The sequence below is a fragment of the Cryptomeria japonica genome, chromosome 3, assembly GCF_030272615.1.
Source record: "Cryptomeria japonica chromosome 3, Sugi_1.0, whole genome shotgun sequence".
Taxonomy (NCBI): Eukaryota; Viridiplantae; Streptophyta; class Pinopsida; order Cupressales; family Cupressaceae; genus Cryptomeria; species Cryptomeria japonica.
The window spans coordinates 404,881,509-404,896,766 of NC_081407.1; the positions used below are offsets into that span (position 1 = coordinate 404,881,509).

At 34.8% G+C, this 15,258-nt stretch overlaps 1 protein-coding gene across 2 annotated transcripts in view; it reads right to left on the minus strand.

Annotated features, from left to right (window-relative positions):
• Positions 1-12,683, minus strand: part of LOC131035082 (uncharacterized) — a 33,366-nt gene extending 20,683 nt beyond the window's left edge. The window contains exons 1-2 of one of the 2 annotated variants that reach the window (XM_057966709.2): positions 12,497-12,683; positions 11,785-12,175 (exon numbers count right to left, since the gene is read on the minus strand). In XM_057966709.2, coding sequence (XP_057822692.2) covers positions 11,785-12,149 — 365 coding nt within the window. In that variant the 5' untranslated portion in view covers positions 12,150-12,175; positions 12,497-12,683. The remainder of the gene's footprint in view (positions 1-11,784; positions 12,176-12,496) is intronic. The other variant, XM_057966710.2, reaches the window with a different exon arrangement.
• Between the last annotated feature and the right edge of the window lie 2,575 nt (positions 12,684-15,258).

A 15,258-nucleotide genomic window follows, 5' to 3' on the forward strand; every position in this document is an offset into this window, starting at 1 on the left:
AACCTTGACCACACAAAACAATAGATGTGTGCCATGGGAAGTATGCATTGTGGTAGTCTCTATAATTTAATCCTTTAGCACTAGATACAAATGTTTACGATCCAACTCTAGAGGATGTTGAGTTACAAATCACTCGAGCAACAATGGGAAGTATGGCTTAAGGAAATCCACGGTGGACACTAAATGAGGACCCAAGTATGCTGGCACATCAAAAACAAAAGCATTGTCTTTATGCACAATATGATCCAAGGAACATAACATAGTGATGATCTTCTAGTGCAGACCCTTGAAACACTCATTCTAAAGATGCAACTTTCTCACCTACTTTGAACTTGTGACATGGTATGTGAGTATCATGACACACACTGTATTTATATTGTTGGTGCACAAGTAACTACTAAACTAGCTAGTGAAAACATTAACGTTAATTATAAAAACTTTGATGTGTTTGTTGACTTCATTCTCTTATTGATGTGGCATTATACCACGTCTAAAATGGCCTATGCCCCATAAAAACATGCAAAGCTCTATGCTAGGAATGTTGCATGAATGGCAAATTGTCATCTCAAGTGTTTGGGTGTGCACTATTGTGCATGTGCAACAAATAGGTGACCAACTTTTTCTAAGTGTAAAATACTATCAATTCAATTGTGTATCTAACATATCCCACAAGGCTTACCAGAATGGCTAACAAACTTTGGTCATGGTTAGACATAATACATGCAATAATTTCACGATGCATGCACACATGATAAAATAAGAGATGCACTACATTTAGCATGCTAATGTTTTTCTTCGATATAACAACTCTAGCCATCTTTGCAAATCTACCCTTGACGATAGACACTATTATTTTTGTGCTTGTCGTTAGCAGAATTGATCAAAAATCCATGTTGGTGGCTTGACATAGCCTAGTTGGAATTGAAAATGATATAAAAACCTAAGCTTCTTGTTGGTTAGGCTAGCAATAAAGCATGAAATATATAATTTGATATTGCATTCAATGTTGTTGCACATGAATCCAAATGAAACTTTGTTGTGTAGACAACGTCTTCCTTATCGCATGTTCTTTTATTTTGGAATAGTGCACCTACCAAATAAACTGCTAGCCAACTACCCCTAAAATCCAAAACTACCTTGTATTTACATTGCTCAAACATGATCAACAACCTATTCACCCTATGTGAAAGTAGTAAAGGCTTGCACAAAATCTTGGTTAACAAAGTAGTTATAAACCCAATTTGGGAAGTTGTACCTCTCATGTCATTATGATGCACGTCTGAACAAGAAGACAATTAAGACAGTTCACAACTTCTTGTCTTATCCCTCCTTGTGTTTATTGACCAAATTGAATTGATGCAAGCATGTCAACCGAAGCAGTTTATTATCAAAGTGAATGGTAGTTTTATTACCTAGATTTTACTGTCATCATTGTTTTACGTGTATGGCAACATCCATTTTTTTCCATGGGCAAAGTACCATTGAATTGTATCACTATATGTTCAAGAGAGTTATGCAGCCACATGTCCATGGTGGATATACCAAGTGCATTATCTAATGCTATGCATGGTGGATATACCAAGTGCATTATCTAATGCTATGCTATAATGAAATAACTTGCACAAATGAGGAAGATAATAGGAAATATACTGCAAATACGTTATAATAGCTGAAAATAACAAGCCACTTCAGTAGGGCAAAACTCCAAATATCTACAATACAATACACAATCTGATGAACAGATAAGACACACAACCTCCTATATATACCCTACTTATGCCTAGGATATCACCCAGGCCAACTTAGATAGCCATATATAAGCCTTAGGCAGACTTAAATAACCAGGTAACAATATAATAATGATAATATGATTTTATTAAGAGTTAGTAGCTACAAGCCGACTACTCATAACCCTATGTATAGTGTAAGATTAAGGGCGTAGCAAATGCACTAATCTCAAACTCAAAGTGTAGTAAGATGTGGATAGCCAATAATAGTGCTGCATAAAGGAGTTGCTTGAGCTTCTTAAAAACTTGTTGCTGGACAAGCGTCCACCAGAAAATAGTCTTGCAACATGTGATTTGATTCAATGGCTAGAATTGTGAGAAAATCAAGAACAAACCTTTTGTAGAAATTTAAAAGTCCAAGAAAACTATTGAGCTCTATGAGATTGTGCAAAGTTGGCCACTCTCAAATGACTTCAAACTTTCCTATAGATTTACTTGTATGTCTAGGCACTCAATGGTAGTCTAAGAATTGTATGTATGCAATGTCAAATCTACACTTGTTCAAGTTGGCTTAAACTTGTGTGGATGCAAGGCATTTAGAAGGCATGCAACATGTTGTATGTGCTCCTCTTGAGTCTTGTTGAAGATGAATATATCATCAAAGTGAACAATGAAGGAGTTGGTGAAAGGTTTGAGGGTGTCATTCATCAAGTATATGAATGTAGTTGGTGCATTGCTCAAACCAAAAGGCATAAAAAGCCATTAATATAATCCCTTATGTCTTGAGAGTTATCTTCTCACCACCTTCAACACTAACAAAAACATGATGAACAAACTTCATATCAATCTTATTGAAATAATGTGCATCTCAAAGTTGGTCCAAAAGGTTATCAATACACCACAAGGGATATCAATTCTTCATTGTAATCTTATTAAGTGTGCAGTATTCTATGCACAAATGCCATTAAACATTTTTTTGGGTGAAAGGACTATCAAACTACTACATAGAGAGAGAGTTCAGATTGATCCTTCCTTGATCCATGAGAAATTGTATTCGACACTAGATCCTGTTGTTCTTAGGTCAAAGTAAATCTGATACTTTACCATGAAATGTGCTCAAATACCTTTGAGTTCATTGAAGACATCTTTGTATCGTTCTTGTAATCGATCGATTTTTCATTGTTCCCATGTGGTGGGAGGCTCTTAGCAGATTGCCAATATCAGTTTACTATGGCACTTAAGCATTGTAGCATTGCATTTACACAACATTGACATAGCAAACTAAAAGTGTAAATGGAATTCAATTATATAGAATTAAAATAGGAAAAACATCTACCAAATTAAAAAATTTTAAATATTCAAAATGAGGTAGAAATGAAACATCAAGGATTTATAAGTACAAAAAAAGGTTTGGAGAAAAAAAAGGGAATAATTTACAAGTTATTCAATAACCTATTTTACACATGGCTTCTTAAATGCTTTGTAGGATATTCCCCTTTTATGGGTTTGACCAAGATTTACAAAAATCCAACAATTTGGTTTGACTCAACATGACATAGGTGTTGGAGGTCATTTACCCACGATTAAGCATGTTTAATGCCACTAATCTAACTCAAGTGTGTATAGGAAAACCATAAGCAATTCAAACTTCTCCATATGTAACTTTGATCTTTGGAAGAAGAAATAGACTCACATTTAAAGGCCCAAAGATGTTTAGGTCGATAAAAACCATCAATTCATTTATGCATGTCTTGAATGTCTTTAACCCATTACAACTAGCCCTTGGGTTATGACTATAAGTGTTCTTCAATTGTGAGGCCAAGGTGCTGCTTGACTACATCTTGTGTTCTAATGGTTTCTTCACTCCCATTGATGATGAAACAAAAGGGCTGACCTTTGATCAACACTTGGCAAAGAAGGCGCATTCTCATTCCTATGAGATATCAATAGAAGAGGCACTAGCACTTAGACAAGTAACATCAAGATTAAAATCCTTTGCTTGTGTGGATCCTATGTAGACTACACAATTAAGGATTGTTGCATGCAAAATAAATTGTGGGAGTTTATGTAGTTTCAATGGCACCAATCATTCCTTCCTTCTTCTTGCATAAGTTTAATATTGTAACAGTTGAAGATGATTTGTTGTTATGCTAATGGAGCATTTTCCCTAGCAAGGTCTTTGTTGCTCTTGCGCATGAAAGTTGTTCAAGTGTATACTGATTCTTAAGCATGGTGCTAGATGAAGACAAGGTGAGCTTCTATTTGATCTTAACTTTTGTTTCAATATGAGAAAGCATGGTGATAGGCTTACTCCAATGTATTAGTAGTGACGAATTCCATCTTGGCATGAATACGAAGGTGACATCCAATAATGTTCCATTACACCTTATTCTACAATCAATAGATGCCAACATTTAGTCTTGAACTCATAAATATAGTCTTGCACTAATTGATCCATGCATTGGTGCAATTGTTAAGATGTCATGTACTTGCCCCTAAACAATGCTAATAATGATCTTCACATACGAGTCTAACTCACTTATACTAAGTGTCTATGCACTCAAATTCATACTAACACATTGGGTATTTTAGAGTCTTAGACTTCCCACCACCATGAAACCGGTGTGGACATTTTCAACACTACAAAGGTTGTCTTCTTGGCATCAATGAGGCAATAAGTAGAGACATCAACTTCAATTTTTCAATTCATTCATCCATTACAATGGCATTGACCTTACCTTGAAACATGGGAGTGTTTAGATTCATTTGGACCTTGAATGGGTCTTGGTGCCAAAAAGGTGTGTTGGCATGTGAGACAAAAGGATGTGTTGAGGTCAAGGGACTCGGTTGCATCATGAGTTCAACGAACTAATTGAGGATTGTAGTACACTATTTGTTGAGATCATCCTTCACAAGTTGTTGGATGTCTTCCAAGGCATCAAAAGTTATATTATGGGAATCAACCATCTTATTCTTTCATCATCATTTGTCAAAGCACTTTGATAAGAAATTGATTGTGTTCCTTCATTTGACAACCATAAACATCAACGATCTATTGCACACAAACATTGACAAACGAACAATTTGAAGAGCCCTAAATTTGAGCATGAATTATTCTGCAATCCCATTGTTTGACCCTCATTAACGGGTTAAGGGTTGTAAACTCTGCAATTAACAAAAAAGTTTCTATGTATTCCCGAGTATTGGGGAGATGAAGCTACGAAATTGAAATTTGACAAATTCATTTATCAAGGTGATATGGCTATAGCAAGTGTTGGTTTCTTAATTTGGACGTACCATGGAAGCCATGTTGATGGTGGATCTCTTTCCTTGGGTATCAAAAACAATAATGAAGTGGAATGGGAAGGAGTGGCTTCAACAACTGCACCAATGGGCGTCCAAAATTTAGTTGTGAAAGGGACTAGTAGGTTCTTATCAATGCTCTCGGTAAGGGTTCATTATCCATCTAGAAGCTAAGGAGGTATGCAAAAGAGGAGCTTTCTCTAAGCCAACAATTTATATAAGTAATTTTCGAACATTATTATAGGACAGCTAAGCAATAGCCAATTTTTTGTCCAAGGCGTTGAGCAAGACTCTTCCACTCTTTATAGTGATTTTTAATCCTCTTGGGATGGTTTGGACCTCTTTTTAAACTATAAGCCACCAAACAATTGTTTCTATTTCCTCTTATGACCATAGGGTCCTTTTGAATTACAAAGGTGCATTGTTATCATTGGTGTTATGTTTTCAATCATGTATGCATGAGCTAAGCACTCTCATGTGAACTGAAGAAAAGCATTTATTAGCAATGCATGGGAAATTTTATTTAATATTGGTGTGATTTGGGTGTTAAGCAATTAGTTTGGAATTGGTTGGTGCAATGACAAGGAAAAGGAATCCCCACAAGGCCTAGGACCCTTATAGGAAAAGTCTTGGATCTCCATCTTCAATTGTCACAACACAGCGGCTTTAGGGTTTGAGAAGTTTTTCCTTGGCCAAGATGGTATGAGGTCGAAGTAACTATCATGCTCCAAAGCTTCCATTAGACAAGACTTTGTTTCTAAATCGGCAGTGGTCATGCCAAATGCATCCCAAAGGATTTGGCTTCTCTATATGCTAATACATGGCATTTTGATGGTATGTATGACTTGCAACTAGGGGTCGTGGAAGAAGTTTAGGGTGAAGTCAAGGCAACAGATGAAAGTTCTCAAAACTAGGTCAATGATTGTTGGTGGATGTTGTAGTTGAAAGTGACAAAATGAAGAGGATGAGGAGACGATTGTTGATTCTAAGGGCATTTTGTGCTATATTGGCAAGGTGTTGATGGATCTGTTTCATAATGACTCATAACAAGAGCTACCTTGAGATTTCTAGTTATATACTATTCCTATTTTTTATGGTGACAGAGTGCATAGATCTCAACAGAGGGAGGAGGTCTTCCATGGTGTTTGATTCTTATCCCTTAATCCTTCTATAGGTGGGTAGGCTTCTCAACTCTCTAATGCCATTAAGATAGAGGACATGGTTATATGAGTTGTAGTAGAGAAATCAGGGATTTTTGGCTAGTTTGGTTGGGGTGCAGTAGCAATGGTCTATGGTGTTCTTTGTTTCTATACTTAAGTTGTGTTTGCATATGCTCACATGTGTCCTCTTTGCTGTTGTTTCTTTTAGTGACAATTATGGTTATTTTGCTCATGTTTATTGTAATATTATCCTTCTATTTTTCATGGATCAGGGGCCCAATCTATACACCCACTAACTAAGCTTTGAAATAAATGCCACACTCTATCATACATTAGCTAAATATTTATCATATGAATGGCCATATCAAATTCATTGATGGGCTATATATTAAACATGTCATGAGGAAAATTATGCATCTTAAATATTCTTAAGCTAACCTATTTGTGGAATTGAACTTACATTTGATGAATCAATCTCTTTGTATCCAATTTATTGGACGCATTCTTCGGCAAGAAGTTGATGCACAATTTAGGAATTACATCCTATTGAGACATTTATATATTTTTTTAAATATAGAATCGATATTCACTTTGATTGTGTGTTGTCTAAGTGATGCTTTGACAATCAAATAGATGTCCAAGATTTTGAGTCACTTTGTACATACAAACATTCAGAATTTACTTTTTACATTTGAAGCAACCTCCCAAAAGACAAAAATAGAGTTAAAATGGAGGAGGAAAAAAGCAGGCCTTAGAGCAATGCAATTAAATTCAAGGACCTCCTCACATTAGAGGAAAGCATTAATGTTTAGGAAAGAAGCGCACCTATGTTGATCACCTTCCCTATGGAAAAGATGTCATCTATGCGAGAACAAAGTTTCATGGAACTTTGACATTTCTAAACTTGCAAACAAGGTGTAAGTGGTTCCCATATAAAATTTGGTTTGGTGTTAACAGTCACGTTTCCTATTTCAAACATCTCTTCAATTAAGAAACATGTACAGTCATTTTTGCAAAGCGCATATTATAAATAAGTAGCATACACCACATACAACCTACCTATTATTTTAATGATTTTCCCAAGTAACAAGGCCTCTATTTTACAATTAACAGGGCATATTTTTATAAATCAAATATACAGCCCAATCAGGAAGTAATATTCATCAACCATACCTTACAAAACCTGCTAGCTACTTATATGCATTTTTTTCCATGCAATAAAAGCTATCCTTTACAATAAAATAAGGCATGTGTGATGTCCCCATCTAAACAAACAAAACATGATAATGCCCGCTCTAAAATAGAATTTAATAATAAATAATAATACAATTTAAATATTAAATATAAATATATAACCAAATAAATGAATAGAATAAACTAAATAAAATCTTAATAATAATAAACAAGATTTCATATATAATTTATATTTAATAAATATTAATATTAATTTCATATTTATCAAATAATAATATAAATCTTACAATATTATATTGTTGACACTTGACAAAACACAAATAAAAAGTTCCCAACTCACCGGTTCCTTGAGATTGATTGCTGCTGCTAGCATATCAAATGGTAAACTTTGGGCAGACCAGATCTGACGCATGTCAAAATGATCTCCCTTGCAACAATATATTTTTATATTAGCTACTTCAAAGGAATGCTAACGATTACACATGACAATTCGTAAATAAAGAAATATACAAAAAGACATCGAATATCTGTTAAGAGTCAAGAGACTAATTAATAAATTTGTCCTTGTGTACAGGGATTAGCTACTACCGAAATTAATCTCTATTTTGATATATAGTGGCATTCTGAGATATCATGATTAATAGGGAATCCATGAGGATAGCGATTAAGGAGGGTTAAAACGGTTATCACCATATTAGTAGTAATTGATTAAGGAAGAACTACCAATCGATTAATCAGCAAAGGGTGCGATTAGTCTGAAAGGAAAGATAGGAGATTTGGGAGATATCGTTTGAAACGCAACTCTTCATTCATTCGGCAAGATATATAGAGGCATCGCTCTATATTGAAGAGAGGGGGCATATTCTAACAGGATATAAAGATGGGTTATAGAACAAGTTCGATATCAGGAGGAGCGCAGCCCTGGTTGTAATCAGGTCCAATCAGAGATGGCAGCATATCATTATGAATGATATTATTTTTTGCATACCCCGATCGTTATATCAAGAACGGAAAAAAAATCTTTTAGAGAGATAATCACATAGGTGTAAGAATTAGAATTAAACACACCAAAGACATCATTAATTTTATCTGTAAGTTTATAGACAAATCGGGAATAGTAATTCAATCATTGCTAGAAATCGGGAATAGTAATTCAATCATTGCTAGAAGTGTTCGATATAGTGATCAAAATCATCTGGCATATTCCTAGTTCATGAATCGGAGATAGCAGTGATATTAAAATTAATTGTGTAATATAAAAGAAAGATCTAAGAATCCGTATGTGAATCTAATTACGTCAGTTCATATTGTTCCTTGGTATCGGGAATAGATGGTGATAGATAGCGATAAAGGGAAGTGTTTATTGGAATAAAAAAAAGTTGTGACTACTTGTTAAAAGAGATGCCTCTAATAAGCAATACGAAGATTTGAAACCAGGTCTATAGTAGTTCAAAAAGGTTCAGTTGAGCAGCAGCAGGTTATAACATTGAGACACAGATTTCAAGCATGCAAATTAGAGAAAGTTTTGAAGATAAGTTCTATCCTCTAAACTATTCTTAAAATATTTTAAAGTAAATATTATAATGAAGCATATTTAGTTCTGATAAAATTATAGTTATTGATTACAATTCTCACTTTATTTTAAAAATTGATGTCGCGGCTAAATTAAGGCAAATCCCAAATGGGGACATTACAGCATGTGGCATCAATAAAGGCTTAAACCACTAAAGATACACTCTCGTGTCTATTGGTGTAGCTGTTTGCATTATGCTAGATGAAAATCATAAGTGCAACTTTTCAATCGAATCAGATCCACAAAAATCTTGCATTAGAAATTTCAAGGATTAAACCAACTAAATAAGATTTTCATTTAGTTATTGAACAAATTTGAACAGTCACAATTAATATTGCATATAATTTACAAAATTGTCAATCAAGCAAGTAGCTGCATCTTATAAGATTTCTGAAACTCCATCACGTATGAAACTACTGTGCCTAAAGATTAAGGATTACGCACAGAACTAAAGTTGCATATAAAAATTCCATGATCCTACCTTTATGGTGCCCTAAAAGCATAATATCAATTTGAAATCAATCGAGGTTGCAGCCATACAAACAAGTTTTCATAATTACATCCAACATTTTATAGACCTTGCAAAATTGTGAAATCTGAGGACTAAGAAATCTTAGAACTTGGTTCAAACTGTTGTTTGTAACTAGGGTTATGTATGGGTTCGGATTGCCTTAAGGCAACATCCGAACCCCTTTAGGTCCGGACCCTATCCTAGGGTAACGTGACCCTAATATATGCCCAGCCCAATATCCACGCTATGCTAAATACACGCCACCTAATATATTGGCGCCAAAACTCAAGGAGGCCGACTTGCAATTAAGGATTAAAGATGTGTATAAATAAGAGACATTTTGCAAGTCAATACACACCAATCCATTCTGCAAGCAAATGCGAAAACAGCTCTGCTAATAAGGTGCGAATTCATAAGGGAGAAAGCGAATTCATCCAGACTTGTGCGAATTTGTTCAAGAGGACATAGGTGGTGTTGTACAAACTTGGAGAACTTAGAAAGAGCAGATCTGCTATACAAAAGGATCAGATCTGACAGAGAAGCTAAGTATTGTATTTGTGCATTTAAGAGGAGAATATATAATCTGACCTGTGGGTCTTTCATGCTGGGTTTTTCCTCCTTGGAGGTTTTCCCAGGGTATGTGTGTTTGTCTACTGATTACTTACTTTCTGATTTTACTGAATGTTAACTTATTTGTGACAAATCTAATTACAATCTAGGGCATAAATAATAGATATAAGTCTGATTAACAAACCTAGGGTATAAAATTACACAAACTAGTGTTCAAAAGGGGCGTGCCCTCCCCTCAAAATTGACATCTCTGGAGGTGGTAATGTCCTTGAGACTTGGAGGCTTAAGGGAAACGTTCTCCCACCACCCTCAATAGGGAGGAGTCCCTCGAAGACTGGACATTTCAAGGATGTCCCCCCTCGTGGGGTTATGATGTGAGGAGATCTCAAAAACCCTATGGAAACTCACCTACAACTCTTAAAAGCTTGTAAAAACCCATCCCATCCCCCATTCCCGAATGGTCAAAAAAGTGACTCTTTTAGAAACGGATTTTTTTTGAAAAGTGGGCTACTAGCCCTAATCCTAAAAATTTTGTTGGCCCCACCTACACCTTAAACACTCGAAAACCTATAAAGGGAAAACCTGCTCTAAATCCAAATCAATATCAAGTTTTCATTACATTAAGAAAGAACTATGAATTAGCGCAAAGTTGCTGGAGAGAGAGCAAGAGGAAGAACAAGTCTTCATTGATCAACAATTCAAAACATTCATCAAGCATTCAAGGTAAGCCTCAAGCCTCCTACTTTGACAACCAAGTTAGCCATCTGTCTGTTGTCCTAGAGTTTTAGTTCTTTTGCTGCTGAAAGGAAGCGGTCTAATTATAACTCCATCCACTCTATCAAGAGAAACAAGCTTACCTCTAAGAGGGTGGAGAAACTTGCTGTACATCACATCTTGTGTCTCATTGACCGCAACATGCTTATGTAAAAGGAAAATCCAGCAGCACAATGGGATATAGAGCCAGAGGAGCCGGCACAGGTTGATGATGATGGAGCACAAATAAGGGTTGGACCGTTGGTTGGTATTGGTTTAGAGTAGCTTGACCTCAAAGAGACCAGCAGTAGGGATAACTTTAAGAAACCACCCTTTTGAAAAGTGCATCTCATGTTTTATGCCTCTGAGCAGGCAAAGTGGGTAAGTTTATCAGGTTGCCGTCTAGAATTCGGTCTTGATGGGCTCTGAAAGGAAATGCTTTCACAACAGTTTTGAATGAAAATGGCACATTTATAATCATGCATCCTAAACTATACTAAACCAGTTAAGGAAGGTTAGCAAAACTTATCATACTTAAGAAGCTTTTGCAGATTGAGAAAGAAGTAATGAAGCAACTGTAGGATGTGAGATATGTACCACTGTTTCTAATAGGCTGCTTGATACTTTGCTTTTCCTAGGCATGACCTGGTATGCGTGATTTTATTCCAGCCACCTATTTTTCTGAATAGTGTGCATCATAGATTGAAAACTCACCGTGTACTCTCAAGAAAATATCACAGCCAAGTACCTGGCACACTTCACACCTATGACAAGTTTTGCCGATTTAATGAATTTAAGTATGTTTTTAATTGGCCGAGTTTTGCCTAATTTTTACCCAGTCACTGACTCTGAGTCAAAATTCGATCTGCCAAGTTTTTGGTGCAAATTTTAAAACTAAGGCGTGTACACTATTAATATGATAATATATAGCACTATGTCATCCCAAAAAATATGTATCTATATATAAAAGTAAAGCATAACGTGAGGGCATACTTGCGAAGGGCAGGTGCCATCTTGTTGGTGAGAGTGCCAGCGACAATCATACAGTCGGACTGTCTAGGGCTGGGCCTGAAAATGATACCGAACCTGTCCAAGTCATAGCGTGCAGCCCCCGTGTGCATCATCTCCACTGCACAGCACGCCAGGCCGAACGTCATGGGCCAAAGCGATCCCTTCCGAGCCCAATTCACCAGCGCATCAATCTTCGATATTACGTATTCTGCGGCTGCCGGCTTCGGTGTGACCGCCGACAAGGAAGAAGAGCCCTGTGCCTCCGCCATGCCTGCGGCAATCCCCGTGTGTAATATTCTACTACCAGCAACCATCGATAACCCTGCGCTTCTCCGAATTAATGCCATTTCTTCCTCTTGTCCCTACAAAAACCCTAACATACCACGCCAATTAGGTATTGTTGATCCACAAATCGAATACCTGCTCAATTCAACTGCGGCTAAATGCTCCAAATCTTCACATATTGACAAAATTCCAACTACCAATAAGAAATTGTTCATCTAACATAGGGATCACAGATATGAATCCTTCGGTTCTTAAGGGTAAAAAACATACAATTCGGACATCAAGATCCTTGTGGCCTGGGGATTTATGTTGACAGAAATTGTCGTTTTTCAAGGAGAATTACAATTTAGCCCTAAAAAATCTTGAACTCACCGTTTAAGTGTAAAAAAGAAAACCATAAATAACTCACCTGAGTTGCTCTGCCTGTAAAACTGTCCTGAACTGTGTGGTTTGATGTTATGGGGCAGAGGTCGAAAGAAGAGATTACAACTGTAGCACAATTCCAATAGGGATGGAGGCGTGTGTATCAGATCAGAGATTATTTGATCTGATACGTAGCTAACAAAATATATATATATATATATATAGTTAGCTATGTAACAGATCAAATAAAATTTGCATTAATCGGCATTTATCATTATCATACACGGCCTCATTCTAATGCGACACATATATATTCGTTTGGTATATCCAGACCAACTACGATAGGATCATAATTCTCCACTTTCTCTTAACACTTTTCACACAAAACATATAGTTAGAAAATGGAGTAAGATGGATTGGGGCTTATTTGGAATTTGATGTATTGCTGATTTTGACTATTGAGATTTTGTAATTAAAATTTGTAAAGTGAATTTGGGATTAAAGGTTTTCATAAATGAATCATGAGTTTTTTTTTAATGTGTTAGTGTGTTTTTATCTAATCTATAAGATTTTGTTTGATATAGAGTTTTAACAATAAGATCTATGCATTATTAAGTGTATTGATGTATGAGAAAGTGTAGTGCTAAAGAATATCATTAGAAACTTGTTACATCTATAAAGACATGTGTTCGATTTCTTGATGATAATTAAGTCATTAATTTTGATTTGACAAATTTAAAAGAAGGACAAACTTAGAATGGATGTTGATATGGTTGTTTGTTATCTATCTAACAAATTGAGAATAATGTGTGTACTTTCATAAATCTGTAAATAGTCTATGATGTGAAAAAAGGCATAGGATGGTGTCCTTAATACATAACTCTATATAAGAAATTTGAAACTATTAGTGTCCATGTTGATAAGTAACAATCATATCCTAGGATTATCAGCCTTGGAATTGGATCATGCCAACAATTCAATCTAGGGAATTGTAAATTCTTGAATTAGAATGGATTGATATGAAATATTTGATAATGACTAAGAACCTTTAACAATCTTAAGTGACATTTGTGAAAATAAATATGTAGCATTTGATATGTGTATATAATGTTTCTTGTATGAATGCTTTGCTCTATTATATTTTATGTGGATTTGAATATAGTTAGCCCAAATCTTCTTTGTATAGATTAGTGATTATATTTCATTTTACATATTGAGGTGAAAAAGATGTATTTTCATGATTAATAATACCTTCAACTTGAAGAACAATGTCAATATAATAAGATCCTAGATTTTACACTTGGGTATTATATATCTACCCATATATATGTCAATGTCTTATGATAACAAAAAAATAATTAGCATTAAAACAATGTGGAACATCCTTTGATGTATCAATATGTTTAATGATAACTAATGTGATGAGTTGATTTTGTACTAATTGTCCTAGCACTACAAGTAGAGGATTTGTCAATCTAGTGAACTTTCTAAAGTCTTTTGGTTATAATTGTCCTAGCACTACAAGTAGAGGATTTGTCAATCTAGTGAACTTTCTAAAGTCTTTTGGTTTTAATTGTCCTAGCACTACAAGTAGAGGATTTGTCAATCTAGTGAACTTTTTAAAATCTTTTGATTTTAATTGAATGTTGTTGACATAAGAATCATTGATATTGTTCTTGAACCCACCCTCATTGCTCAAACTTTCTAAATTTGACTTTGATTGCAATTTATGGGAGTGGGGAGTGCTAGAGATAAAAAGATTAGTTTCTAACAATAGAAGCTCATGATGACATATACTAACACATAATTCAAAAAAAATGAACAATGATTATTAAAAGTTTTTTTTTCCTGGATTATGTTGTAAGAGACTTGATTAATAAACATTGAAGCTCGTTTTTTTATGGTTTAAAAGTTAATTGGGATAACATGATTTAATTTTTTTTAAATTATTGATTATTTCATGTGATTTGTGTTTGCATTGTGTTACTTGCACTACTATCACTTTAATCTTACCATTGTGTTCAAACTGGGTAATAAAGCTATTGGATAAGTCTCTAAAGGAATTGTAATAAAACCAAGTAAATGTGTAGTCCTTTAAGATTCATGAAAATAACTTGTCAAATAAATGATCATCATAAATGGAGTCTAAACAAGTTTCACTGAACAAACATGTGTGAGTTGAGGGGTCATCTTTACTTTCATACATTATAAAATTAGGGGCTATAAATCTAGTTCTAAAGGTTAAACCAATATGTCTTATTCCAATGGATCATGAAGTGTCTTGATTGTTATATATCTATTAAGAAACTTTCATATATCATTGATGCAATAATTTATCTTTTAGAACTCGCTCATGATAATAGCCAAAATCTTGGGTAGTGTGTCCAAGAAGCAATGGGAATAGGATTGGTCAATGGAGTGGCAAACATAAAAACACTTGTGGGTGAGCTAAGGAGAGATAAAGACAAAATGTGATGTGTGTATATATGATAACGACCAAAGTGGGTGTAAATAAGCGGTTGAAAGGGTTTTGTATGCACTTTTCTTCTCAACATTTCCCCCCACTTTAGCATGCATGTGAACTAAATAAAACATGAATGCTAAAATAAATAAGACAATAATCAAAACAATAGTCATATCAAAAAGGACATCTAATTGGATGATGCCTCATATTTTTTTCATGATATTAGTAGCATTGAATGTCTAAAATTTCACTTGCAAATTTATTGATAGAATTTGGAGAAAATGCATCAAATCTATGTAAAATTATTATCAAAAATTTATATATAACTAAAGATGAAAATAAAA